Genomic DNA, 27,455 nt, shown 5'->3' on the forward strand with positions numbered 1-27,455 from the left:
TGCCTGAAGTCCCAGCTACTTGGGAGGCTGAAGTGGGAAGATCCCTCAAGTCCCAGAGTTTAAGGCTGTAGTAAGCTAAGATCAAACCACTGCACTCCAGCCTGGGTGACAATGTGAGACCTTGTGTCAAAAAGAACAACAAAAACAAAAACTAAAGTAGGAAATTAAGAACCAAGATACAAATTTGTGTGCAAAAAAAGGTTGGCTAAACTCTATAAGGAACAGAAAATATAGGTATGGCCTTCCGGTCTCTCCCATACTTAACTAACTCCACAGTATTGTTAGGAGAGTCTCTTAACTATTGTTTTAGAAGCTCTACAGTATTTTGGACTACCTAAGTCATACTGGTTGATAATCTCTGGCTCATAAAAAAATATACCACTCCAGATGGCCTTATACACAAAACAAATGTCATGCTAACAATAATTGTATTGAAGCTCAAATGCTTCTTTGGCCTTAAGTTTGAATGTTATATGAAGAAGTTTAGTCAAAATCCTAATTAAAGGTACCAGCATAAAAAGTCACAAAACTCCTAACTAGCTAACTTACACTAACACTACTTTTCTAGTTCTAAAAATGATGTGTCCTGGTGAGCGAAATGTGGATTTGACAGGAAGCTTTCTCCTGACTACAATCTGACTACAAACTGAAAAAGTAGTTCCTATTTCCATACTTGGTGTGGGCCATCAATGTCACAAGTCTTAGCAGGAAATATGAGGCAGCCTCTGAAATACCACTACCCTCCTACATGATCAGCTGCTCATCAATCTTCTATAAACCAGGCTACCTTGCCTCTTTGCACTGTACTTTCTTTTGCTTCTACAACAATCTTCCTTAGACATCCTTAGATACCAATGTTATTAATCAACACAATCAGCTAGAGAAAACACTATCCTAGGGATGCTAATTACTAATTTTAATAATAAATTGTTCTGTCATTTTAATTTACTTCCATTATTGCCAACTGTATAATACTTTCTTTTTGTTAATCAAAGTAACTTTTGTCTTTAGAAAGTAAAAATATTCTCATATTAAATGCAGAGAATACGCCACCAAAAATTATGGCTATGGGATGTTGCTGTTGTAACAAAAACAAATGGTACAGATACTTTTCATAAAACCAGCAAAGAGTATCTAAATAAGCACTTCATGGCCTAAAAAACTATTATTCTAATAACTAAAAACTTAAAATGGATAAAAAGACAAGAGAATAGCTCTGTATAAGAAAGCTTACATTATTCTTCAGCTTTTAATTTTGCTTTAAAATCAATTCCCAGGCCGGGCACCGTGGCTCAAGCCTGTAATCCCAGCACTTTGGGAGGCCAAAGCAAGAGGATTGCCTACGGGTTCAAGACTAGCCTGGGCATCGTGGTTGAGACTTCATCTCTACAATAAATAAAAAATTAGCCAGGTGTGGTATACCGCGCACCTGTAGTTCCGGCTACTTGGAGGGCTGAGGCAGAAGGATCACCTGATCCCAGCAGGTTAACACTGGGGTGGCCATGAACATGCCACTGCATTCCAGCCTGGGCAACGGAGTGAGACTCCGACTCAAAAAGACAATTAAAAAATTAAAAATTAAAAAAACCCAACCTATATATATGTTATGCTATAAGCATATGTATTAAAAAAAAGGTCTAGATTCAGCTTCAATAATATCAATGAGGAAATACTAAACACACTAGCACTTTAGAGACTGTTTTGTTTCTTTCCCCATGTGTTTTTTCCCAGTGATACTGTTTCAGAGATCAATCACTTTTTAAGTAAATAAAATCTCAGGGATATGTTATAATGCCTTTTTTAAACAGATTTTAATTTTTAAGCCATGGCACAATGCCTTTTTTCCCAAAAACCTTCTAAAGCCAACTGTACTGCAGTTTCAGACAGACTAAATTTAGCCAGTTCTGTTCATCAGAGGAATGCTGTGTGTCAGCTACATCAAAGCCCAAGGGCAGCCTGATAAACACTGAATACAGGTCACGTAGCTCTGTAGCTAACAAACTCTAAGAGAGCCTGTACTCGGGGGCATTCAAAGCAGTTTTGTCATCAACAATCTAGTATCCCTTGAGCCCCCATGTCGTTTCAGTTGCTAAGCAACTCTGGTGTTAATGTCTTAGAGGAGAAAAACTTACCAGGCATCTGGCCGTTCATCTGGTTCTGCATGTGTGGTGCAGGAGGACCCCCACCTACCATTCCATCTGAAGGCATGTTGTGAGAACGCGGGGGTGGGGGAGGGCCGCTCTGATTCATCCCTCCAGGACCCATAGGCATATTCTGTGTGGGTGGCTGAAAGAAGACAGTTTAGTAAAACAAGAGGAACAGTTAGACTAATATATTAAAAATACATATGGTAAAACAGTTGTCTATATTATTAAATGCACAGGAACAAAAACACAAATGCATTTCAATTTTTCCTAATGCATTTTAAACATGAACTTATTAACATATTTAAACTTTAAAGTATACTTTATAAAATCCCAGTAGTGAAAATAAAAATTTTAACATTATATACAAAAAGAATTCTTATTTATATATTAAGCATTTCTAATATGTCTACTGTTATTTGAATTATGTTTTAAAACCGTTTCCTTTTTTTATTGACATGTTTGGATATATTTATTAATTTTACCTGAAAAGTAAAATAACAAAAAACTATGAAAGGATCACAGGTTCAAAATGTGACATACTTTACATTATCTGGGAGTGTGGAGGACAGTGGCATTGGAGGAATGTTTTAAAACACAAAGACAACTGCTCAGTTTAACATTTTTGTGCCGACTACTGCTATAGACTGGAAACATTACGGATGGCCTCCAAGGGTACAGAGACAGCTGCCTCAAAAGGATGCCTTTGGCAAATTTCCTAATGAAATTTTGAAGAAACCACTGACTAACCTTGAGAGTTCATGAAAGGGCAAAAGGAAAAGCATAGACATAGATGGTCTGAAACACCAGGCTCCTTCTTGGGGATATTTTGGTGGAGAAAGTAAATGGTTAGTTTCTTTCCAAACCCTCCTTTTTAATCCTATAGAAGGAAGTATTCATTATTCTTTACAAATCTACTTCTGTCTTCGTTCTCTACTTCGACGTTCTGAACATAATGTCCATTCCTATACTGTCAGTGGTTCTCTTTGTCCCACATTTTTAGATGACTAGTTAGTTACTGTAAACCATTCAAGATTTTGTGAACACAATTCTCTCTGGCACATTTAATAAATATTCACTGTTCTTTAGCCTCCAAACAGTTAACAATCTCTAACATTTACAGAAATAACCAAGTGCTACTTTAATAAAACCCATTCAAAAAGCAGAATTTTAATTTCTTCACTACTAAATCCAGATAACTGCTGTTTATTAAGAACTTCAATTCGCATCCTTATTTATCCAATTTGTATTCTTCACTTAATAACCTTGTTCAGTTTTCACCCAAAAAAACCCAAACAACTCAGTCACATCTTACTCTGAATCATCCTTTATCATCCTTCAAAACTGACTGACGTTGACCCTATTCCGTGTGAAAACAAAAATCCTTTTACCTATATTCTTGTCCAAATTTTCTGTTAAAAATTCATGTTCTCACTTTCAATAGTGAGGAAATTAGTGTAATTCAACTAATAAAACATCATTAGTCACTGTTACAATCTTGATAGAGTAGCTTGTATCAATAAAATCTAGACAAAATGTAAAAACTATTTGAAGACATTAAAGATCAACTTAGAAAAGGAACAGGAGGAGTTATAACTCTTGAAAGAAGGGAAGCGCATATGACCAGCTCCACAATTACCTTGGCTTTTGTTTTTTCAGAAACAGGGTTTCACTCCATAGTCCAGGCTGAACTGCAGTGATCACTGCAGCCTAGAACTCTTGGGCTCAAGTGATCCTCCCACCTCAGCCTCCTGAGTAGCTGGGGCTGCGGGCACACATAATCATGTCCGGCTAATTTTTAATTTTTTTTGTAGAGACAGGATCTTGCTATGTTGCCCAGGATGGTCTCAAACTCCTAGACTAAAGCGATCCTCCCGCCTTGGCCTCCCAGAGTGCTGGAATTACATACATGAGTCACCAAACCCAGACCACCTTGGCTTTGTCCTTGAGTTAGTTGTGTAACAGAGGAATAGAGTCAAAGTGGAAAGCGGGTGTCCAACTAAACTGAGGATAAAGGAGTGAGAGTGTCCAACTATTAAAGAGCTGAAAACTAAAAAAAGAAATTCCTAGAGAAGAAAAACAACAAAAGGAGAATTCAAGAAAACAGCAGCTAGGAAGTTGAAGAGCTAAACAGAGATTCCAGCTGCTGGACAAAGATTAGAGTGTAGGTCCCACCAAATTTGAAGGGCCTTCATAAACACCTCACTCTCTGTTGAGACTACATAAGAACCTCTCCTTAGACTAAGGTCAAAATTGCAAGGCATCAGCCCTAACAAGTCTTATTATCAACACCTCAACAAACTCCAGGTGAACTCCTAGTACTTCATATACCAAAGGAAAATTTAACTGTCTTTGGAGGAAAGTAATACAAACTAGAGCTTGCGTAACTATTCATCCACAATGTCTGACATTCTTTTAAAAATTGCAAGGCATTCTAAAAAGTAAAAATAAATGACCAGTATCCACTAGAATGGCTATAATAAAAACATAAAGATAAAAACAACAGAAAACACACGTGTTGGAAGAATGTAGAGAAATTGAAACTCATATAAAATGGCAGTAAGGTACAAGGGCACAGTCATGGTGTAATACAATCTGACATTTCTCAAGAAGTTAAGCTGAGAGTTACCACATGACCTAACAATTCCACTTTAGGTATATGCTCAAAAAAACTGAAAACACATATTCACACAAAATTCACACGCAAATGTTCACAATGGCATTATTCATGGTAGACAAAATGTGGACAAAACCCAAATGCTCACCAACTGGCAAATGGATAAACAAAATGGAGTATATGAATTCAATGGAATATTATTCAACCACAAAAAGGAATGAAGTACTAACACACGCTATAACAAGGAAGAACCTCGAAAACATTATGCCAAGTTGAAAGAAGCTATACATAAAAGGTCACACATTGTATGCTTTTATTTATATGAGCTGTCAGGAAAAGACAAATCTACAGAGACAGAAAGTAGATTAGTTGTAGGGGATAAGCAGACAGAAGAATTAGGATCGACTGCAACAAATATGGGTTTCTTTTTTAGGGTGACGAAAATGTTGTTAAATTACATACTTGCGATGGTTGCACAACTTCGAATATAATAAAAACCACTGAATTATGTATTTTAAAACTGTTAAAATAGTGAATTTTATATGAATTTTACCTCAACAAAAAAAGAATGGATAAATAAGAAATAACAGAAAAATTTTTTGAAGGCACATAACTTATTCAGATTTTGGAATTGCCAGAGAGATTTTAAAATAACTATGACTTGGGCCAGGCACAGTGGCTTATCCCTGTAATCTCAGCACTCTGGGAGGCCAAGGCGCGAGGATTACTTGAGCCCAGGAGTTTGTAACCAGCCTAGACAACATAACAAACCCTATCTCTACCAAAATTTAAAAGATTAGCTGGGCATGGTGGCATGCACCTGCTGTCCCAGCTATTCAGGAGGCTGAGACAGAAGGATCATCTCAGCCCAAGAGGTAGAAGCTGCAATAAGTCGTGATCATGCCACTGCATTCCAGCCTGGCTGACAGAGTGAGACTCCAACTCAAAAAAAAAATGAAGAAATTTAAAAATAAATAACTGTGATTGGTATGCTCAAGAAAAAAAGAAATAACTAAATACAGGAGAAGTGAAAAATTTCAGCAAAGTCCTAGAATTCGGATAAGATAATCAAATGGAAATTCCAGAATCAAAAAACAAACATTAAAATAAAGAAATCATTCATTTAATAACAGCAAAACAGGATTGCTGAATAAATGTGTAAAAAATATGATACATAGATATAAAGGAAAAAACACAAAAAAGAGTGAAAAGACGCACAACACAGTGAAAAGATCTAACACACATCTAATTGATGTTACACAAACATAGATAATACAAACTGAAAACACAAGGAGTATTTGGTTAAAAAAGTATATGTGACCCTAGCATATCTGAACTATGAAGTTCTACAACCCTCAGCAGGATACAAAGAAAACTAACTACACCTAAATATATTGGAGTCAAAGTACTAAAACCAAAGTCAAAGAGAAAATTGTAAAAGCAGCCAGGAAAAACAAGACACATTACTTTGAGAGGAGCAGCAATAAAATTAATAATTAACTTTTAAAATCAGAAATAACAGAAGACAATAAAATGACTCCTCTAAAGTGGTTAAGACAAAAAAAATTAGGAAATAAACCAGTCAACTTAGAATTCTATACTAAGGGAAAATATCCTTCCAACATGAAAATGAAATAAAAATAGTTTCACAGAAGAAAAATTCTAAGAACATAAAAGATTTTATATCACTATTAACCAATTCAGTTAATCTAATTAGTATGTATAGAATACTATACTTAACAACTGCACAAATATATTCTTCTCAAGTACTCAATACTGAATACACCAAACCATATATATCAGGACATAAAGCAAGTCAACAAGTATCAAAAGATTGAAATCATATATGTATGTTTTCTGAGTACAGTGGAATTAAACTAGAAACCAGTAACAGAAAATTATTTGTCAAAGAGGAAATCACAACGGAAATTTTAAAACACTTTTAATTGATAATGGAAATGCAACATCAAAATTTGTGAGAGTCAGGTTAAGCTATGCTTATGGGATAATTTATAACTTTAAAATGCATGTTAGAAGGAAAGTTAAAAAACCAATGATAAAAGCTACCATCTCCAGTAGCTAGGAAAAGATGGCAAAGCAAAGCCAAAGTAAAACAAAGAAGAAAATAACACAGCAAGGACAAAACTCAATGAAATAAAAAGCAGTATGAGAAAATTAAGAAAGTCAAAAGTCGGTTATTTGAAAATATTAATAACTGATAACCCCTAGCATGAATAATAAAAAGACAGAATATTCAAATTTTAGAAAAATTAAAAGTGGGATATCAGTACATAGTCTATAGACATTAAAAGGTAAGCAAGAAGACATTAAGGACAACTTTATGACAATGCATTTGATAATTTAGAAGAAATGGTCAAATTCTTTTAAAAAACAGCTTAAGAAAACTGACACAAAAAATAGAAAATGTTATAAGAAACTGAATCCAAAATTTAATATTTCCCTTAAGAAATATCTTGACTCACTGGTTTCACTAGGGAACTCTTCAATGGTTTAACTAAGGAATAAATAATACCTAAACCAACTAAATGTAATCTTCCAGAGGAAAAAAGGAGGGATTAATTTCCAATTATTTATGAAGTCACCAAAAGCTGACAAGAATATTACAAGAAGAAAAGGAAGAAAAATTATAGGCCAGTATATTTCTCATGGAATACAGACAGGAAAATGTTAAGACAAAATTTCAACAAATCGAATTAAAAAGATAATACATTACAACCAATGAAGTTTATGAAAAGAATACAAGCTGATTTAACTTTTGAAAATAAATCAAAGTAACTCACCAAATTATCAAAGTAAAATCCATGTAATCATTTCAATAGATGAAGAATCTGATAAAACTCAATACCCATTCACAATAAAAACATCCAGAAATTAAAAATAAAAGGAGCATTCTTAATCTAATTACACTAATTCACAAAAATCTTACAGCCAATGTCACCAGTCATCTTATTAATGATGTGCTCTTTCCTCTAGAATCCCAATATAAGACAAGACTATCCATCAACATTACTTCTATTTAAAATAACCAACAAAAAAATCAATGGTATAAAGAATACTGTACAAAAAGAAGTAAAAGGAAAAAGATTTTAAAAGGAAGACATAACTGTCATTATTTGCTGACAGCATGATGGAGTGCACAGAAAATCCAAGAGAACTCCTAGAATTAATAAGTAAATATAGCAAGGTAACTGGATACAAGGTCAATATATACAAATCAACTGTATTTCTGTCTACTTCCAACAACTAGAAAGTGAAATTTTAAAACTAATAGCATCCAAAAAAATTGAATCACTAAGAATAAAACTAACCAGAAATATGTAATACCGCTAAACTGAAACACTGTCAAGAGAAATTTAAAAGTTTACTAAATGGAGGAATATGCCACCTTCACTGACAGGAAGATTTAATGCTTTGAAGATAATCAATTTTCCTAATGTTGATCTAGAGATTCCTTGCAACCTCAACCAAAATCTCAACAAAGTTTTTGCAGAAATTCACAAGTTGATTCTAAAATTTATATGAAAATGCAAAGGACTTAAAAACAGCCAAGACAGTCTTGAAAAACAACTACCAGATATGAAGATTATCAACTACAATAATTAAAACATGGTTAGTACAAGGATAGACAAATAGGTCAACAGAACAGAGATCTGAGAAACCCACAAATACAGTCATAACAAAACAACCTAACTGCAATGGTTAAAGAATTATCTTTCCAATAAATGGTGCCAGGATCAACTGACTATCAAATGAACAAAAATGGACCTTGACTCCTAACTTAGATCATACACAAATTTAATTTGCAATGGATCACGAATAAACAAACTTTTATATATAGGAAAGTATTTCCTTAAACAAGATACAGAAAGAATTACTCATTTAAAAAAAGACAAATTAGACTTCATTTAAATTAGAAACTGTTCATCAGACACTATTAAAAGAATAAAAAGACAATTTTCAAACTTGGAGAAGATATTTGCAATATATACAGCCATCAAATAACTTGTTCAAGAATATATAAAGAACTCCTACAGATCAATTTTTAAATATTCAATTTAAAAATAGGCAGAAAAGAGACATTGAGAAAACTTTTTTGAGATAAGCATTGCTTTATTATCTTGATTGTGGTGATGGTTACATGGATTTGTCAAAATTCACTCATCTGTTTACTTTAAATTGATGAATTTTATTGCATGTGAATTATACCTCAAAAGTCACTTCTTCCTTTACCACCAGAATTATAAGGTCCCCAGTGTCTGTTCCCACAGTTGCAGAAGTCTTTCCTTCAAAGTACTTACTACAGTTGTAATTTCAAATGTGTTTGTGAAATAACTTAATACCTGTCTTTCCCTTATAAGTTAGGTTCTGTAAGGATCAGGTCTATGATTATATTTGTTTGTTATTGGAGCCCCCAGTCACCTAATATCAAGTAAGAGACTCGGTAAATATTTGTTAAATCAAACGTGCTCCTGAAATATTACACAACACTTCAAAATTAAATTAGAAGTCAGTATCTTTCTGTCAACTTTCATGTTTCTGTCAAAACTGCCTCACATTTCCATTTGGAAGTCTATCAGACATAAATCCCTGATATTCCCCCCACACACAAATCAACTTATACATAATCTCAGTGATGCCAATTCCATTCTTCCAGCTACTCTGCCAAAAACCATGGGGTCATTTCTAACACCTCTTTTCCTCATTCCCTGCCTCCTACATTGAATTTTCAGCATATTTGTTAGGTTCTACCTTTAACACATACCCAGAATTTGATCACATCTCCCACCACCTCCCTCTGCCACCATCCTAGTGCAAGCCACCATTCATGTCTCTCATGTTGATTACTACATTAGCCTCCTAATTGGATTCCCTGCCTTGATCTACACTCAGAATAAACTTGTTGAAATATAGCAGTTCACTCTTCTGCTCAAAATCCTCCAAAGCTTTCCAATTTCAGAGTAAAAGCCAAAGTCCTTGCAACAGCCTATCGACTTATATGATCTGTCAACACTACCTCCTTACCACAATTACCTTCATGCTGTACCTTGAACAAACCAGCAAACTACTTGCTTCCTCTGCCTAAAACACTTTCACAAGTCTTTGCTCAAACATCACCTTCTCAGTAAGATCTACCCTGACCATCCTTTTTCATATTGCAAATTCCATGCCCACCCCCTGTATTCTCAATACATCTGTCTTGCTTTATTTTTTTCCCTTTCTGTAGTTCTTATCATCTTCCAACATGGTGTATGACCTACTTATTTATTATGCCTGCCTTGCTTGATAGAAAACTCAAGAAAGTAGGAATATTTGTCTGTTTTGTTTACTTATAGTTCAAAAGTATCTACCTAGTACTGTCTGACAAATAGCAGATAATAATTAATTTAGTAAGTAAATTAATGAACTCTAAAATTTAAATGACTTACCAAAAAACTGCAAATAATTCTATTAAATTATCTTCATTGTTTCTTAAAAATAAAAACACGTCACTGCAAAATATAACTTTTAGTTTAATAATCCTTTATTTGTGTATCATTAGCATAACTGTCATCATTATAGTTCTCCACAAGGAGGCACTAAAATGACATATGAATGAAAAAAATAGGAAATAAATGAGGAATAAAATGAAATAAATAGGAGATTCAGGTCTAGTGCAGTGGCTCACGCCTATAATCCTAGCAGAGAATGGCGTGAGCCCAGGAGTTTGAGACCCGCCTGGGCAATACAATGAGACCTTGTCTACACAAAAAATTTTAAAAATTAGCCAAGGGTGGTGCGCACCTATAGTCTCAGTTACTCAGGAGATTGAGGTGGAAGGATCCTACGAGCCTACAAAGTCAAGGTTGTGATAAGCTGGGATCACTTCACTGCCCTACAGGCTGGGCAGTGAGACCCTGTCTCAAAACAAATGATTCAAAAATAAATTATTATTCAAATTAGGAAGATTATACATAAAGCTTATAAAGAGAAAACTTGCATACATGCAAACAAGAGACTTGATTAGTCAACCAAGACTGGATTCAAAATCCCATCACTATCATACCTGCCTCACTTCCTGGTCCTACATCAGTCTCCCACAAATGAGTTCCTTACATATCTGAAACATTTTAGGAAAGTTCCCTTGATTCCTCACTGATTTCCAAAAGGAATTTCAGGATGCAATCATGGATAGCCTTGAATCTATAAAGGCTTTAGACTTTACCAATTGATTTCCAGTTTAATAATCTCATCAACTGTCACCATGCCATTTTGTCCCAAAAAAATATATCTAATAGAAAACTCAGTCCTACCATAAAACCTGACCAGGTGAACTTTTATAACTACAACATTTCTCACTTATTTTCATAGTACAATGATTCTCCAATTCCTATTAAGTTCCAGAATGATTCACCTACTAACTACACTCTCTCCAGTTTTAGTAAAGGGTTCCCCATTACATTCAATCTTTTTCTATTTTAAATAGCAACATTCCCACCCTAACAAATCCAACATGACACTTTATCCCAGCTTTGAAAAACTAATTCTAATGAACCCTGAAGATGTTAATTACAAAGAAGTCACTCCAAACTCATATACTCGTACAGTAATCTTAAATAACAAAAGGTAAATACCTTACTTTTCCCAGAACAGAGGAATTAACAAGATAGGATTCTAAGCCTTTCTTAAATGTGTAATAATACCATCCATTAAGAAACAGAAAACTATATTTGCTTAATCTTGCATTTACTTTTTATATTATTTTTATATCTACACCTACTTGGGTAAATAGTAAAAGTAATGTGTGATAGTAATAAAAAATTAGAACATACAAATGGGAATGAATCTAAAAGGCTGGTATGCATACCTCCAGAAACTTTTTAAAAATACACTTATATAAGTATATATTTACTTTTAAAAAGTATGGTCACAGTATTCCATCATTTTAAAAATTCTACCATAGACATTATTCTTTCAGTATATAAGCAGACCTCATTCAAAGTATAGAGTTCAGTTGAATAGCTGTGACAGTTCTTAATCCACTCTCAATACTGACACTTGTTTCTGGTTTATTATGGATGGTTTTTGCTAATATAAACAATGCCTCAATAATTAGTTTTATATAAATATTTTTGTGTACATGTACAATTAAGCAATTCAATAGTAAATTACTTAGTTTCCAATAGTTTTCTTTTCTTTTATAGCTATATCCCCTCCCCCAAAAGTCCCTTATAAGAGTGGGCTAGCTATGTTACTTGTTCAATTGATGTCAAAGGGACAATCTTTAGGCTTCCTAGTACTTTAGCAAGTTACTTTCATTTATTTTAATACAGTTCTAAAAAAAATTTCATGTACACATACACACACATTTCTATTCTTCACAGAAAGATATATCCAATCTCCCACCTATCTGGACTCAATTACTCTTCTGAATTTTATATATTCTGCCCAGCAAACAATTAACATGATTTTTTTCTAAGATATCTGAAACACAAGCAAGGCAACAATGTTGGTAAAATGTTCCCTATAATATCAATCCAGAAATGTGACTCAGTACACCCAATTATCTATGAAATACACATACCTCCTTTGTGGAATATTCCCTAATCCTAAAGAGCAAAACTAATCATTTCTTTTGCTGTTTCACAGTACTTTAAATACACAGTATTTCTAAAATAGCATGTGTTATACTGTAGAATAACTGTCTGTTGAGTTATCTTTCAATTAAAGAATTTTTTGGTATATAAAAAGTTTTTCATTTTTAAAGGAATCAAATCAGTATCTTTCTTCCTTTGCTTTTTTCCTCAACAAAGCCTTCCTTGCCTTAAGATCAGATAAATATTTATGTCTTAATTTGCACTGAAACTCATAAACACTTAGAGAAATTTCACCTATAGTCTTGCTTTCTGTTTTTAACCAAAATGTTTTAATTAGATACATAGCACCATGCTATGTACAAGAGAAAGAAAAAGACCTGTAGATGAACTGTGGCAAATGAAAGAAAGGGAAGAACTTTGGGATGACTACCATGCTACTGTGCAAGGGAAATGAGTGTTTGTACTACTCAAGATAGGAAATATGAAAATGCTGGCTACAACCTTTTTTTTTTTCCTACTTACAGCAGGGAACAACAAAGGGGGTTGCCTAGGAGAAATTTGTTCATATGTGTTGAGAGGCCTGTGGAATATCAAAATGGATGTCTACTGAAAGCTGGATTCACGTCTCACATTCATGCAAGAAGATCCATATTTGGGAGCCATCAATGTAGAGTCAGAAATATAGGAAACCAGGAGTATGAAATCTTTCAGTGACAAAATTTCAAGAACAAAACACCAACATTTGATGGGCATGTTAAAGCTGAGCGGCCAGAGAGGTAAAAAGAAAAAAAACCATCACAGAAGCCAAAGAACACGTTTCAGAGAAAATAGTCAATATTATTAACCTTACCAAACATAAGACATTATCATCTGTACCACTTAAAACACTCTTAAAAGATGTGGAATATTTAAGAAAAGTCCTTTCCCACTTTAAATGAGAATACAGTTTCATTTTTTAAAATTATAATTAAAAAATAAGATTCAGAACAGTATACATGGCAAAGTTCTACCTGTGTAGAAAAGTACATATTTATATTGACTTATTTGCATAAAAAGCAGGTGGACGACAGGAGTAAAGTAGGGTTTTTTGACTTTTTATAGTTTTTGATGCTCTCACCATATCAAAGTTACATATGTTAAAACTAAATTTTGCAAATTTCACTAAATCTACTAATCTTCAAACTGTTCCACAGTTCTAAGCTGTTCCTTTACTTTTACTTGCATCACACCTGTAGAAAAGAAATTCTATAATATCAGATTGTAGTAAGTGAAGTACCTTAACAAATGTTATGCTAGCACAGTCACTGAACTTGAAAAGACTAATGTATTATCATTTTCACGAAAGCTTGTGGAACAAACAGCTAATCAAGTGCTGCCTAAGGGCTGCTAGAACATCAAGTAGAACATCACAAAAAAAAAAAATACAACATAGGAAATGAAAAATAATATATAAAATGTAAGACTAGCCGGGCTCGGTGGCTCAGCCTGTAATCCCGTGCCTTTGGGAGCCCGCGGGTTCGAGACCCGCCTGGGCAGCGAGACCCCATCTCTACAATAAATCAAAAAATCAGCCGGGCGTGGTAGCACCTGCCTGTAATTCTGGATACTTGGAAGACTGAGGCAGAAGGATCGCTGGAGCCCAGCAGGCGAGGCTGCGGTGGCCGAGAGCGGCCACTGCACTCCAGTCTGGGCGACCGAGTGAGACTCCAACTCAAAAAATAAAAATAAATAAAATAAAATGTAAGACTATACACTCTAAATTAATTTTTATTAATAGGTCAGACTTTTATTCTTTGTAAAAAACACTCATTAAACAAAAATTATAAGTCTAATTAATAAATTTAAAACAAGTATATTTGGTTAAATTGGGGCTCTTTTAAATTTACATTATTTTTTAAATTAATGTCAAAGCGACAATCTTTAGGTTCTATAGTACTTTTGCAAACTACTTAATTCACACAATTAATTAAGTGAAAACAAGATAAGCAATTCCAATTAGCTTTCAGCCTTCTTTTAAAAATCAGGAATGCTTTTATGTACTCAATCTTAGTGAATGGCATCACTATTAGTTGAATCTCCACTCTGCCTACCTTTTATATCTATTCAGTCACTGAATCCTGTGAGCCCTACTTCAAACACTCCAGAATCTAATCCCTCTCTCCATTTATACCCTCTAATTGTGTACTACCTATATCTTCATCATCATCATGATTTAAATAGTTCTCTCGTAATTCCTTCCTAAACAAATGTGCCTACCACTTTGTATATGTTAATACTAGTAGATGACAAAAATAAATGAACAATAATATGAGGTTAAAACTTAGAAATACAATTTCTTCAAAGTATGTTTGAGAAGGAAAGATTAATATACACAGAAAATAGTCATATTTTCCACTGGTAAAATTGTTCCTAGTTCAAATATGAAAATAATTATGTCAACAGTTTGTTGTTTCAGAAAATAAATACTAACTGTGAGAACCAATATTCAAATGATGCCTCCAAGGTTTACTAAGATAGACAGAGCCCTACATACCTATACTAAAAGGAGCCAGAAAAGCATACATTTTAAATTCTATCACATTTTATAAGTGTTTTGTCTCTTTCTATGCCACTCTGGCTGTCAGGTAACACTGTTTATATGCATGCTTGCTTAGAGAACAAATCTCTTCCATTTCCAATTTGTTGCTTCTTGGCTTAAAATCAAGGGAACAAGCTTGTTAAAATACATATAAGGTTAAGAATAAATCATTTCTATTATAAAGTTATAATGCTTTTGTATTAAGAAAAAAGGACACAAGGCCCAAACTAAGAAGAAAATGCTAAGTGTTAATGCACAGGCTTTGTAAGCTATTTTTCTCCTTTTAGGTCTTTTTCTTTTTATTCTCAGTTTATAGATTCTTGATGTTCTTTCAAATAGGAGAAAGTGCCAAATCTAGCCCAGTTCCAGATACATGAAATAGTATTATAAATATATAATTCTTCTTTAAGGAGACATGGAAAAAAACTGAGACTTAAAGTTACATGCAATTTTGAGCAGATTTCAAATTCACATAACCATTTGACTGAAATAAAGAGGAAAAACCCCATTCTGGAAAATCTTAGTAAAATCACCTAAAACATAGTTATTTTTCAGACTCAAATATCTCAAACTATGTAAATCCCTTTTCAGTAAAGAGTAGAAAATATTTTTAAATGGCAGAGCAGATTTGAAAAAGAACTAAATAGCTATTCTAGAAATAGAAAAATATATTACTACTAAGAACTCAATGGATACATAAGATTAGGTACAGTGAAAAGTCAATTGAAAAAGTCGATAGAAAAAAAATGTACCTAAAACAATAAACAGTTGGAAAACTCTAGAGAAATTAAGAAACTAAAAGATACAGTCATAGGGCTTAATGTAAGTTTAACTGGAGTCCTACAAAAGAGAAAAGAATATTTGCTTGGCCTGTAATCCCGCGCCTTAGGAGGCTGAGGTGAGTGGAATGCCTGAGCCCGTGGGTTTGAGACCCGCCTGGGCAACTTGGCGAGACCTCATCTCTACAATAAATCAAAAAACTAGCCGGGCGTGGTAGTGCGCGCCTGTAGTTCCAGTACTCGGAAGGCTGAGGCAGAAGGATCGCCGGAGCCCAGTGGATTGAGGCTGCGGTGGCCGGGAGCGGCCGCTGCACTTCAGTCTGGGCGACAGAGTGAGACTCCAACTCAAAAAAAAAAGAATATTTGCTTGAAGAGACAATGACTGAAAATTCCCAAAACTGATAAAAGATATCAACCTATATTTCAGAATCTTAACAGACATCAAGCAGAAAAATTAAAAAGAAAAGTTCCAATAAAAATATACAATGTAATTTTTAAAAATTTTAGCAAAACAAAAAAAATCTTTACTTAGACACATCATAGTAAAAGTATAGAAAACCCTAGGCAAAGCAAATCATCTGAAATGCAGTCCAACAAAATATAGCAACAGTTATATTGACAGCTGAATTTTTCAATAAATATAAGACAGAAAACAATGGAAGGATGAATCTGACATGTTGATAGAACTGCCAACCTAGTATCTGTCCTTGGAAAACATCTTTTAAGAATGACAGTGAAATAAAGGTATTTTCAGAGCAGAACAAAAGACAAAACAACAACAAAAACTGAAGGTATTTGTCACCAGCAAACCAGCACTAAAGGAAATACTAAGAAATGTTCTTTAGGAGGAGGAAAAAAACTGATCTAACTTAGAAGACTATAAATGAAAGGAGGAATGAAAAGCATCAGAAATTGTACCTATGAGAGGAAGTCTAATGACTTACTTCAAAAATATAGCAATAACAATCACATGTGGATAAACGTAAGAGATTTATAAGATGATTAGGAAAGTCATTGACAGAAGGAATAGAAATAAAGTATCTGATGGCCCTTGGATTGCCTGGGATGTATATTGCTATCTGTATAGTAATCACAAAAAGAATAGTAGATATAAAAAATTCCCCAACTAGCAAAGGAAAAAAAAAAATTAAACAAATTAACTATAAAGCCAAAAAGCGCCATAAAAATGAATATAAAACAGACAAGACAAACAAGAAAGTTAGTTCACTGTATGACAGTAGCTTTAAACTCAGACATACAATCAATTACATTCAATATAAATGGAGTTAATGTTCCAATTAAAAGACAAAGATAGCTAGACTGGGGTTTGTTTTTATTTTTTTAAATCTACATGTCATTCATAATACACAGATCTCTAACACAAAGAAAGAGAAAAGTGAATATACCAAGCAAACACTAAAGAAAGTTGAGTTAGTTATAATAGCTATAAATAGACATTAAAAACTATTATTAGAGATAAGAAGGGATACTTCATAATTATAAATATTACAAAGAATCAGAAAGCTTTAAAATTTCTAAATTTATGAGTACCACTAACAGTATATCAAAATGTGCTAAGCAAAAATTTAAAGAACTACAAGAAAAACTAGTCAATCCACAATTATACTTGCACATTTTAAAATACATCTCTCAATAACTGATAGAACAAACAAAACATCAGAAAAGTTTTTTAAAAAGAATCAGTAAGGTTATAGAAGATCCAAATAAGATTAATATACTTGACCTAACAGATATAGAACTCTGCACTCAATGGCTAAAGAATATACACTTGTAGAAAAAAAAAATGTAACATTTGTGAAAACTGATCATATAGTGTACCCTAAAACAATTCTCAAATAATTCTGAAGAAATGAAACCACACAGAATGTCATCTAACCACAATGCAATAAAGCCAGAAATTAAGAAAATAAAATCTCATGTTTAGAAATTAAGAATTGTATTTATCAGCCAATGTTTAAGAAATAATAATGAAAATTAGAAAGTATGTGAAATTAAATAAATATGAATATACTATATAACAGAACTATGCCCATTTTTAATGCATATATTAGAATGGAAAGCTGAAAATTGATGAAGCAAGCATTCATCTCAAAATTCAGAAAAACAACAGCAAAATACACCAAAGGAAGACAATAACAAAGATCAAAAACGAATCATAAACAAAGACAGAGAATAGAGGAATGGTTCACAAAATGTGGTCCTCAGGACTCTTTTAGGGGGTCCCCAAGATCAAAACTATTTCCATTACAACACTAGACAATGTTGCCTTTTATGCTATGTTCATATTTATAATGATGGTGCAAAAGCAAGAGTGGATATAACTCCTGGAATCAAGGGAATGGTGTCAAAACTCTATTATTAGTTACTGTATTATTGACTGCCACACACTTGCAGTTAAACAAAGAAAAAGCTAGCTTCACTTAAAAATGTACTTGATGAAGCAGAAGTCATTACTTTATCAAAGTCTCCTGTCTTAAATATTCAGTGACAAAATGAGAAAATAATAAACATTATCTGCTGTAAATCAAAGCAAGACACAAGCACTTTGTGATTCAGTTGCTAGCTGAACTAGCTGTTTTCATGGAACATCATTTTTATTTGAATGAACAATTGCTAACCACATTTATCCAGGTTTGGGTATTTGGCAGATCTTTTCTCAAAAATGAACACAGTAAGCCAGAAACACAACTGATAGTATTTGTTGCCAAGATGAACTCTTGAGTTGTCAACCAAGAATTGGGAATGTGGCAAACTTATATCTGCTACCTTGGGCTTGACAGCATCCCGATACTTAAGGACTTTGCTGATGAGATTAGTGGTGATTTTAACAGATGTGGTCTTTGGTGTCAAATAAGAAAATATGTCAACGTTTGGAAGAACTGCAGTACCAGTATAAGAAAAATGTACTGATATGATTTCAGATTCCACAATGCAACTAACCTCCAAAAAAATACTTGTTGAGATCTGCTATAATATCAAAAAAGATTATCTACAACAATCTGAAAAGGTTATAAAAATAGTATTCCCCTTTCTAACTACGTATCTGTGTACATTAGATATTTGACTTCAACCAAAATAACATATTACAATAGACCGACTTCAGAAGTAGATGTAAAAATACAGCTGTCTTCTTTTAAGCCAGACATTTTCAAAAAATCAGCAAAATTTAAGCATGATATCATTCATATCACTAAATTTGTTCTCAAAGATAGTTATTTCCTTTGAAAGAACATTATTTATATTAATAGGCTGTAAGTTCGTTATTTTTAAGTGACAATTTTTAATTTCTCAGCTTTAATATAAAAATTGAGAAAAATTTATAGTTTAGATCAACAGATACAACCCATATTAATCTTTTTGGAATCCTCAATAATTTTTAAGAATATAACAGGATCTTGAGACCAAAAAGTTTGCTACAATGAAGAGCAATCAAGCCAAATATTGATAGTTTTATATATATAATATATATCTAAAACACATAACATAAATATATATAATAAACATCTGGCAGGAGTTGTGTAAAAATACTTTTAAAGAGAAGGCACAAATAGCTGTGTTAAAAAGAAAAAAGTCACTACAGATCTTATTGACATCATAAAGATGATTATTTCATGAGCTTTTATTGTATTTCATGCCAATAAATATTCAAATTCATTAAAATGTTAAAAGTCACAGCTTACCAAAATAGATAATTTATAAAATATAAGAACTGTACCACAGTCATTCAAGAAATTAAGTAAATAGACGCTTTCTCACAAAGAAAACTCCAGATCCAGATGGTTTTTCTAATGAATTGTTATCAATCACTTAAGAAATAGGAGCTGTATTATGCAAATTCTATCAAATAAGAAAATGTGGGAAAATTTTTCCAGCTCATTTTATAAAGCCAGCATAACTTCAAAGTAAAAAAACAAAGGCATTAAAAAAAGAAAATTACAGATCAATTACACTCATGAACAAAGACGCAAAAATTCTGACCAAAATTTTAACAAACTGAATACAGCAATTTTTAAAAAAGACCATGATCAAGTGGGCCATGAACAAGTAGGTTAGTTAAAAGAATGCAAGGATGATTGAGCACTAAAAGGTTAATCAATGCATTTTACCACATCAACAGAAAGCTTATGATCATGTCATTAGATGTCATAAAAAATTTAACATCCATTCAAGATACAAATTCTTACTTAGCACACCAGAAACAGAAGGAAACTTCCTTAATCTCACAAAAGGTATCTACAAAACACTACAGCAAACATCATACTTAATGGTCAAACAGTGAAAGTTTTCCCTTTGAGATCAGGAACAAGACAAGGATGTCTTCTATCATCACTTCTACTCAGGAATGTACTGGAGGTCCTAGCCAGAGAAGTAAGGCAAGAGAAAAGAAATAAAAGATGTAAGGATCAGCAGGAAAGAAACAAAACTCACTATTCACAAACGATATGACCATGAATATAGAAAACTGAAAGTATCTACAGAAATATTGGTAGAAACAAGAGTTTAACAAGATTGTGAGATTCCAATCAATTGCATTTTCATGGAAACAGCAACCAGAAAATAAAACTTAAACAAATACTCCACTTAAAATTGCCTAAAAAATATGAAGTATCTAGCAGTAAGTCCAATGAGAGACATGCAAACCTTCCATAGGGAAAATCATAAAACTTCACTGACAGATATTAAAGGACTAAATAAGCGAAAATGTATGCAATGCTCATGATTTGAAAGACTCAATTTTGTAAAGATATTAATCGTCCTCAAATTGATTTAGAGTCAAGATAGTCTCAATGAAAATCATAACAAGATTATGTATGCATGTATATAACTTGACATACTGTTGTTTAATTGTATATGGAAATGCAAAGGACCAACAGTCAAGACATTCTTGAAAAATATAAGGAATAAGAACTTTTTAACATATATCAAGTGTGACAAGACAGTGGAATTTATAAAACCAGATTAACAGAATAGAGAGATGAGATACACACATATACGATCATCCAATATTAACACAAGTGGCATGGACAAGATATATAAAAGTTGTTTTGTTTTGTTTTTCCAATAAGTAATAATGGGACAAAGAACTATCTATATAGAAACAAACGAAATTGAACCTATTTCTCACATTAGTCACAAAAGATAAATTCTACCTAGCTGGTAACCAAGTTCATAACAACAGCCATGAGAACTATTTCAAGTCCAAAACAAAACTTATTGATTAAATATTCCCAGTAAGATGTATCGTAAGACAAGCATCTTATTGTTAGTGGTAATTCTGGTATTGTTATATTGAAAATATTTTTTATATGCAGTAGTATAAAGCAAATAAGCAACTATAGTAATGTCATTAAGGAACCAAAATTTTTAGAATAAGAGATACTTATTACATCAAAACTAAGTAAAACTCCTTTCTTAAAATGGTACTATCACTAATAATATATTCTTTCATAAAAATGTGTTTACTAGTTATGTCTACTAAAAATGCCTAGAAACAATGAAAACCCAGTAATAATGAATGCTCAAGTACCCAAATCATGGTCTCTAAATACCAATTCCCATTAAATTGAAAAACAAAACCAAAACTCTTCAAAAAACTAGCTGATTCCAGTTCCGGAGCAGAAAATAAAGTCAGCCTAATAACTCTCAACTTATGAAAATAAAGAAGCTATAGAAGAATTAGTCATGTCAAAAGGAACAGGAGCCAAATAAAAAGGTTTCTACTGATCAAAAGAAACAAAATTAGCATCACAAAGAATGACTGGAAATAACTTAAACAATTAAAAATATAAAAATTTGTAAGTTAATAAAAACAAAAAACAATAAAACCACTGATCACCTCCACAAGTTGCTAGAGACCAACTTACTATTCCAAAAATTGATAAAGGATAAAGCAAAGCCTTTATCATAACTGCCCTTAGGTAACTCTCTAATTTTAAAATAACCAAATATTTAATCAAAGAACTACAACTAATAAAGGAAGAAGGCATTGTAAAATTAGAAATTTACCATTTTGTTATCCCAAGATGAAATAAAGGATCTGGTCAACAAGCATCAACGACTATTAAAACCATTAGTTGAAAAGTAGACAGGAAATTTTACAAGCGGGGACCCCCAAAAAACAGAATTATTTTTTAGAGGTCAGGCTCCTTTTAGTACAGGCTTCCCCTGGTAGGTGAGTGTGTTCTAGGAACCCATTAGCACCACTGTACCAGCCAGCATTGTTGTGAGAGGCTACGTTTAGCATCACAGAATTTTTTTCTTGGAGTGTCTTTCAACACATTTGCCCATTTCATGATGGGTGATTTATGAGCATACCTGCCCACACCGTGCGCTAAGTGTTCAGGAATTTTTGACCAAAAACTACATGACTCCCGTACCTCACCCTCCCTATTCACCCAATCTCCCTGAGTGATTTTTTTTCTTTCCCTGGATGCAAAAAGTCCTCAAAGGGAAACGTTTTGCCAGTGCAGAAAAGGTGAAACAAAAAACAGCAGAAGCAGCCGGGCTTGGTGGCTCAGCCTGTAATCCCACGCCTTTGGGAGGCTGAGGTGAGTGGACTGCCTGAGCCCACGGGTTTGAGACCTGCCTGGGCAGCGAGACCTCATCTCTACAATAAATCAAAAAATCAGCCGGGTGTGGTAGCACATGCCTGTAATTCCAGCTACTCGGAAGGCTGAGGTGGAAGGATCGCTGTAGCCCATAAGGTAGAGGCTGCCGGTGGCCAGGAGCAGTCACTGCACTCCAGTCTGGGCAACAGAGTGAGACTCCAACTCAAAACAAAAAAAAAACAAAAAAAAAACAGCAGAAGCAATAAAAGGCATCAAAACTGACGTTCAAAAACCCTCTTGAGCAGTGGAAAAAGCGTCTCAATAGGTGTATTGAATCAAAAGATGACCGAAGTTTAAACATGTAAGAATAAAAATTCACACTTTTAACAAAAAAATTCTGAGTTTTTGAGGGGTCCCCCCTCGTATAATGAACTGATCAGGCTTGTATCACTAATCAATCTTAACATAACTAAAAACGGAACAACCACACATGTTCTTACTGATGTGATACAACAGGAAATACAAAGCACTACCAATAAAATATTCTTAACAAAAAAACTACTCTACCTCTATCCTAGCCTATCAGTTTACATGAAATAAAAGAGATGAAAGAACATGTTAAAGGACCAGGAGGATGAAAAATTCTACACAACATATTACCCAGTTTCTTTAACAAATAAATGAAGATTAAAAAAGGATAAACTAGCCAGGCTAGGTGGCTCAGCCTGTAATCCCACACTTTGGGAGGCTGAGGTGAGTGGTTGCCTGAGCCCATGGGTTCAAGACCTGCCTGGGCAACTTGGTGAGACCTCATCTCTACAATGAATCAAAAAAATTAGCCAGTTGTAGTAGCGTGCGCCTGTAGTTCCAGTTACTTGGAAGGCTGAGGTGGAAGGATCGCCGGAGCCCAGCAGGTCAAGTCTGCGGTGGCCGGGAGCGGCCACTGCACTCTAGTCTGGGCGACAGAGTGAGACTCCAACTCAAAAAAAAAAAAGGATAAACTGATACAATTAAAAGAGACTTAAGACACATAAGCAAAGCAATAAGGGAACTTCATTTGGACTGCCAGGCAAACAACTATTAAAACATCTCAGGTTTTTTTTACATAGTTGATAAAAACTGATAAAAGACTGAGTATTACAAGACATTAAAAAATTATGGTTAACTTCACTGGGTAGAATAATAGTCCTATCTACTAGAGATGCATATTGAAATAAAATATTTACTGGTAAAATTATATGATGTCTGGCATTTGATGTGAAATACTCAAGATTTATCAATAAGCTACTCGTGTAATTAAAAATTAAAATAAATAGAAGGGCAGATGGGTAAACAAATACAACTTTCTCAGGGAGGGAATCAATTCTAGGTAAATTAATTCAACTGAATATGAAAGAAAATAAAGCTTTTAGATAATACACATAGAAGACTTTCAAGTTCTCAGAGGTAGGATTTACAAAACCAAATGCAAAAATCATTAAACAAAAATATGTTATACCGTATGTAACTAAAAAAGATGGTCTACTTCACAGTATTTTAAAGGTACTTACTGCTGGTAAAAGAGACTGCATGTTTTGATTAGAATCTGCTATTGTAGCAAGGTATACCAAGTTTGTATGCAACATCTGCTGATACCTATTAAAACAAAACAAATATCAATATTAAAAGATAATTTTCTTCCTATCTGCCTAAATATAAATAGCAGTTTATAAAATGATTATAAACTGTAATCATTTTAAAGTTTAATAGAAAAATTATTACCTGAACATCAACAGCACTTCAATTTTTTTCATTTTCTCAGCAAAATAATTTCAAATGTAAATAATACATTTAAAGATAATAATGAACATAGATCTTAGCATGTACTAAAGTGTTATCATTGTTTTACGTGTATCTGTATCTCATTTAATCCTCAAGCCAACAATATGAGGTAAGAGCTCCTTTATCCATTTCATAGATATGAAAACTAAGGTTTAGAGAGGTTGATAACTTGCACAAGATTATATAGCTAGTAAGTGAAATGACTGACATATGTAAAAACTCCATACTAGTATATTTAGTTTTTGTAAGAAGAACTAAAATAAAGGAATTCAATGAAATATGTTTATCTTCTTCCTTCTGCCATTTTCGTTTTGCCAAAAATCTCAATCAATCAACATATTCTAATAAATTGTAGGAAAGGAGGTGAGAACCATACATTTTTTCCCCTTCTCATTCCTGCAGCAATGACCAACCATTTATGCCTGCTGTGCTTGTACTACCCATCTACCAGGACTCAGAATATAGAGAAGACAATGAACAGGCAATCTCCAATTACAGAGGAAAAGAAAGATATGCTAAAACAGAGATATGGTAAGAAACCAGCACCAATAAAAGTTAACTTTAAAAAAATAAAGCAAATTCTCATTATTGGTATTATGTGGTTAAACATGCTTTAGCAATCTTATGCATTAGTTCTGCTAAGTCTCTCTTCACAATTTTAAAAACTAACTCGGACAAAACCATATTAAAATTAGTAGTGATCCAGTTAACAGTGTTTGGTCTCACAGCATGCCTACAGCAAGCACCATAAATACAAATTTAAAACCCACATCAGGCTGGTTTGGTGGCTCAGCCTGTAATCCCGCGCTTTGGGAGGCCGAGGTGAGTGGATTGCCTGAGCCTGCGGGTTCAAGACCCGCCTGGGCAACTTGGCGAGACCTCATCTCCACAATAAAAATAAAAAAATTAGCCAGGCGTGGTAGCACGCGCCTGTAGTTCCAGCTACTTGGAAGGCTGAGGCAGAAGGATCGCCGGAGCCCAGCACGTCAAGGCTTGGTGGCCGGGAGCAGCCACTGCACTCCATTCTGGGCAACAGAGTGAGACTCCAACTCAAAAAAAAAAAAAAACAAAAAACCCCACATCAAGTTGTTAAGCTATCTTAAAGTACTACTACAAATTAAAATAATAATAAGTAAAAAGAACTTCATTCAGCTGGATAAAGTACCCTATTTCAGACACTAAATGAAGTAATTTCCTAAAACAAACACCATAATAGGAATGCTAGTATATTCTTTACTGCTTATTTTTTTATTATAAACAACTGGTTTCATTACTTTTTTCTTATTAGGAAAAACAATGACTTTTCACTGACTTTAAAATAACATTTCCTCACTAACAAGGCAACTTTTTTTTTTTTTTTGAGTTGGAGTCTCACTCTGTCACCCAGGTGGAGTGCAGTGGCAAGTTCACGGCCAACCCAGCGTCAACCTGCTGGGCTCAGGCGATCCTTCTGCCTCCGCCTTCCAAGTAGCCAGAGCTACAGGTGCATGCTACCACACCTGGCTAATTTTTTCATTTTTTATTGTAGAGACGAGGTCTCACCAAGTTGCCCAGGCTAGTCTCGAGCCCCTGGACTCAGGCAATCCTCTCGCCTCAGCCTTCCAAAGTGCTGGGATTACAGGCTTGAGCCACCACACCCAACCAAGGCAATCCTTTTAATGCTCTTCTTCATATATACACAGTGTTGCCCAATCAGATATTATACATTTTTTATAGTGACCCTTATATAAACAAGGACAAAATAATAATTACTATACTCTATTGAATTATTCACAATGGTTAATCATATTGTTGAAATTCTTCAAACAGCACTAACAGGGATCACTAGCTGAAACTATTTCATATTCTGTAGAGATCTTGAATTGAACTTAAGATACAGGATTCCATATCTTGCAATTTCTAAAAAAACTAGTTAGCCACCTTTAATTAGAACACATAATCCATTTCAAAGGCTACTCCTCCAAGCTTCCCTTTTCTTCTCTAAGTATTGGTGTGGTTGCATTATACTCAGAAATCAGATTTGTTGAGAAGCACTGACTACCCCATAAAAAATAAAAATACTAAACCATACTAAGAGACATAATTTAATCATGATCAATTAAGAAAAAGTTTTAGTAACATGCTGATTAGTGGCTGATTATCTACCACTCTTAATTTCTCATATGTAAAATAATGGAGTTAAATGTAGAACTCTAAAATCCCTTGCAGTTTTAAGTATATAAATACAGCATCTTTTATGAAGTAGTTTAATTTTAAGACATTTGCCCAAGCCAGGCGTGGTAGCATATGCCTGTAGTTCCATCTACTTGGAAGGTTGAGGTGGAAGAATTGCAGGTTGATGCTGGGGTAGCCGTGAGTGTGCCGCTGCACTCCAGCCTGGGCAACAGAGTGAGACTCCAACTCAAAAAAAATAAAAAAGACATTTGCCCAAACTTTTCCCAACCATCAAATCTTTACAACTTTTAACTCTGAAATAATTTTACATTTACAGAAACGTTTCAAGAATATTAACAAAGTCCCATATATCTTTCTTCCAGATTCCTTAATGGTTAGCATTTTACGACATTTGTCCTATCACTGTCTCTAAATACACACACCAACACACACATGTACTCACTTCTTTTTCACCCGAGTCAGTAGCAAACATAGTACCCCACCCCTAAAACACACCAGTTGCACACCTAATACTTCAGTGTCAATGTCCAAAAAACAAGGTTATCCCCTTATATAACAGTGTAACCATCATAATGAGGTAATTAACACTGATACAATAGTAATGCCATTTAATCCACAGAATACAAATTTCTCCAATAGTCTTAATACCTCCAAATCATATTCCCTAATATAAAAGGGTAGGTAAAAATGAAAAATTTTAATTGGCTCCCTTTTTTCTGAGTTAGAGTCTCATTCTTGTCATCCAAGCTGGAGTACAGTGGCAAATCATGACTCACCGCAGCCTCAACCTCTTGGTTCAGGTGATCTTCCCAAAGTGCTGGGATTACAGGCATGAGCTAACACACCCAGCCTAAAAATCTGACTTTTTTCAGATCAATTTTCTAATTATCTTAATAAATTTAATAGTGGTTATTTTACCTTATTCAAAGTAATTAATGTAGTGACTCAATGTAATCTTGGGAGGTGAATTATCTCTCATTTAACAGGCTAATAATCATGGGTATTTGGGAATATCTATCAGTATTTATTATAAAAGACAGTACTACTATCAAACATAAAATAGTGAGTAAATTTTGTAGCTGCTGCTAGCTTATAAAACAAGGCATCAGCCGGGCTCCGTGGCTCAGCCTGTAATCCCGCGCCTTTGGGAGGCTGAGGTGAGTAGATTGCCTGAGCC

At 33.9% G+C, this 27,455-nt stretch overlaps 1 protein-coding gene across 1 annotated transcript in view; it reads right to left on the reverse strand.

Moving 5' to 3' along the window:
• Positions 1-27,455, reverse strand: part of SS18 (SS18, nBAF chromatin remodeling complex subunit) — a 75,582-nt gene that overhangs the window by 35,593 nt on the left and 12,534 nt on the right. Inside the window, exons 3-4 of the mRNA XM_021716587.1 lie at positions 23,833-23,917; positions 2,133-2,286 (exon numbers count right to left, since the gene is read on the reverse strand). Of these exons, the coding sequence (XP_021572262.1) occupies positions 2,133-2,286; positions 23,833-23,917 (239 nt within the window). The remainder of the gene's footprint in view (positions 1-2,132; positions 2,287-23,832; positions 23,918-27,455) is intronic.

This window comes from Carlito syrichta, unplaced genomic scaffold, assembly GCF_000164805.1.
Source record: "Carlito syrichta isolate Samal-C Ts95f unplaced genomic scaffold, Tarsius_syrichta-2.0.1 Scaffold308846, whole genome shotgun sequence".
NCBI classification, from domain to species: domain Eukaryota; kingdom Metazoa; phylum Chordata; class Mammalia; order Primates; family Tarsiidae; genus Carlito; species Carlito syrichta.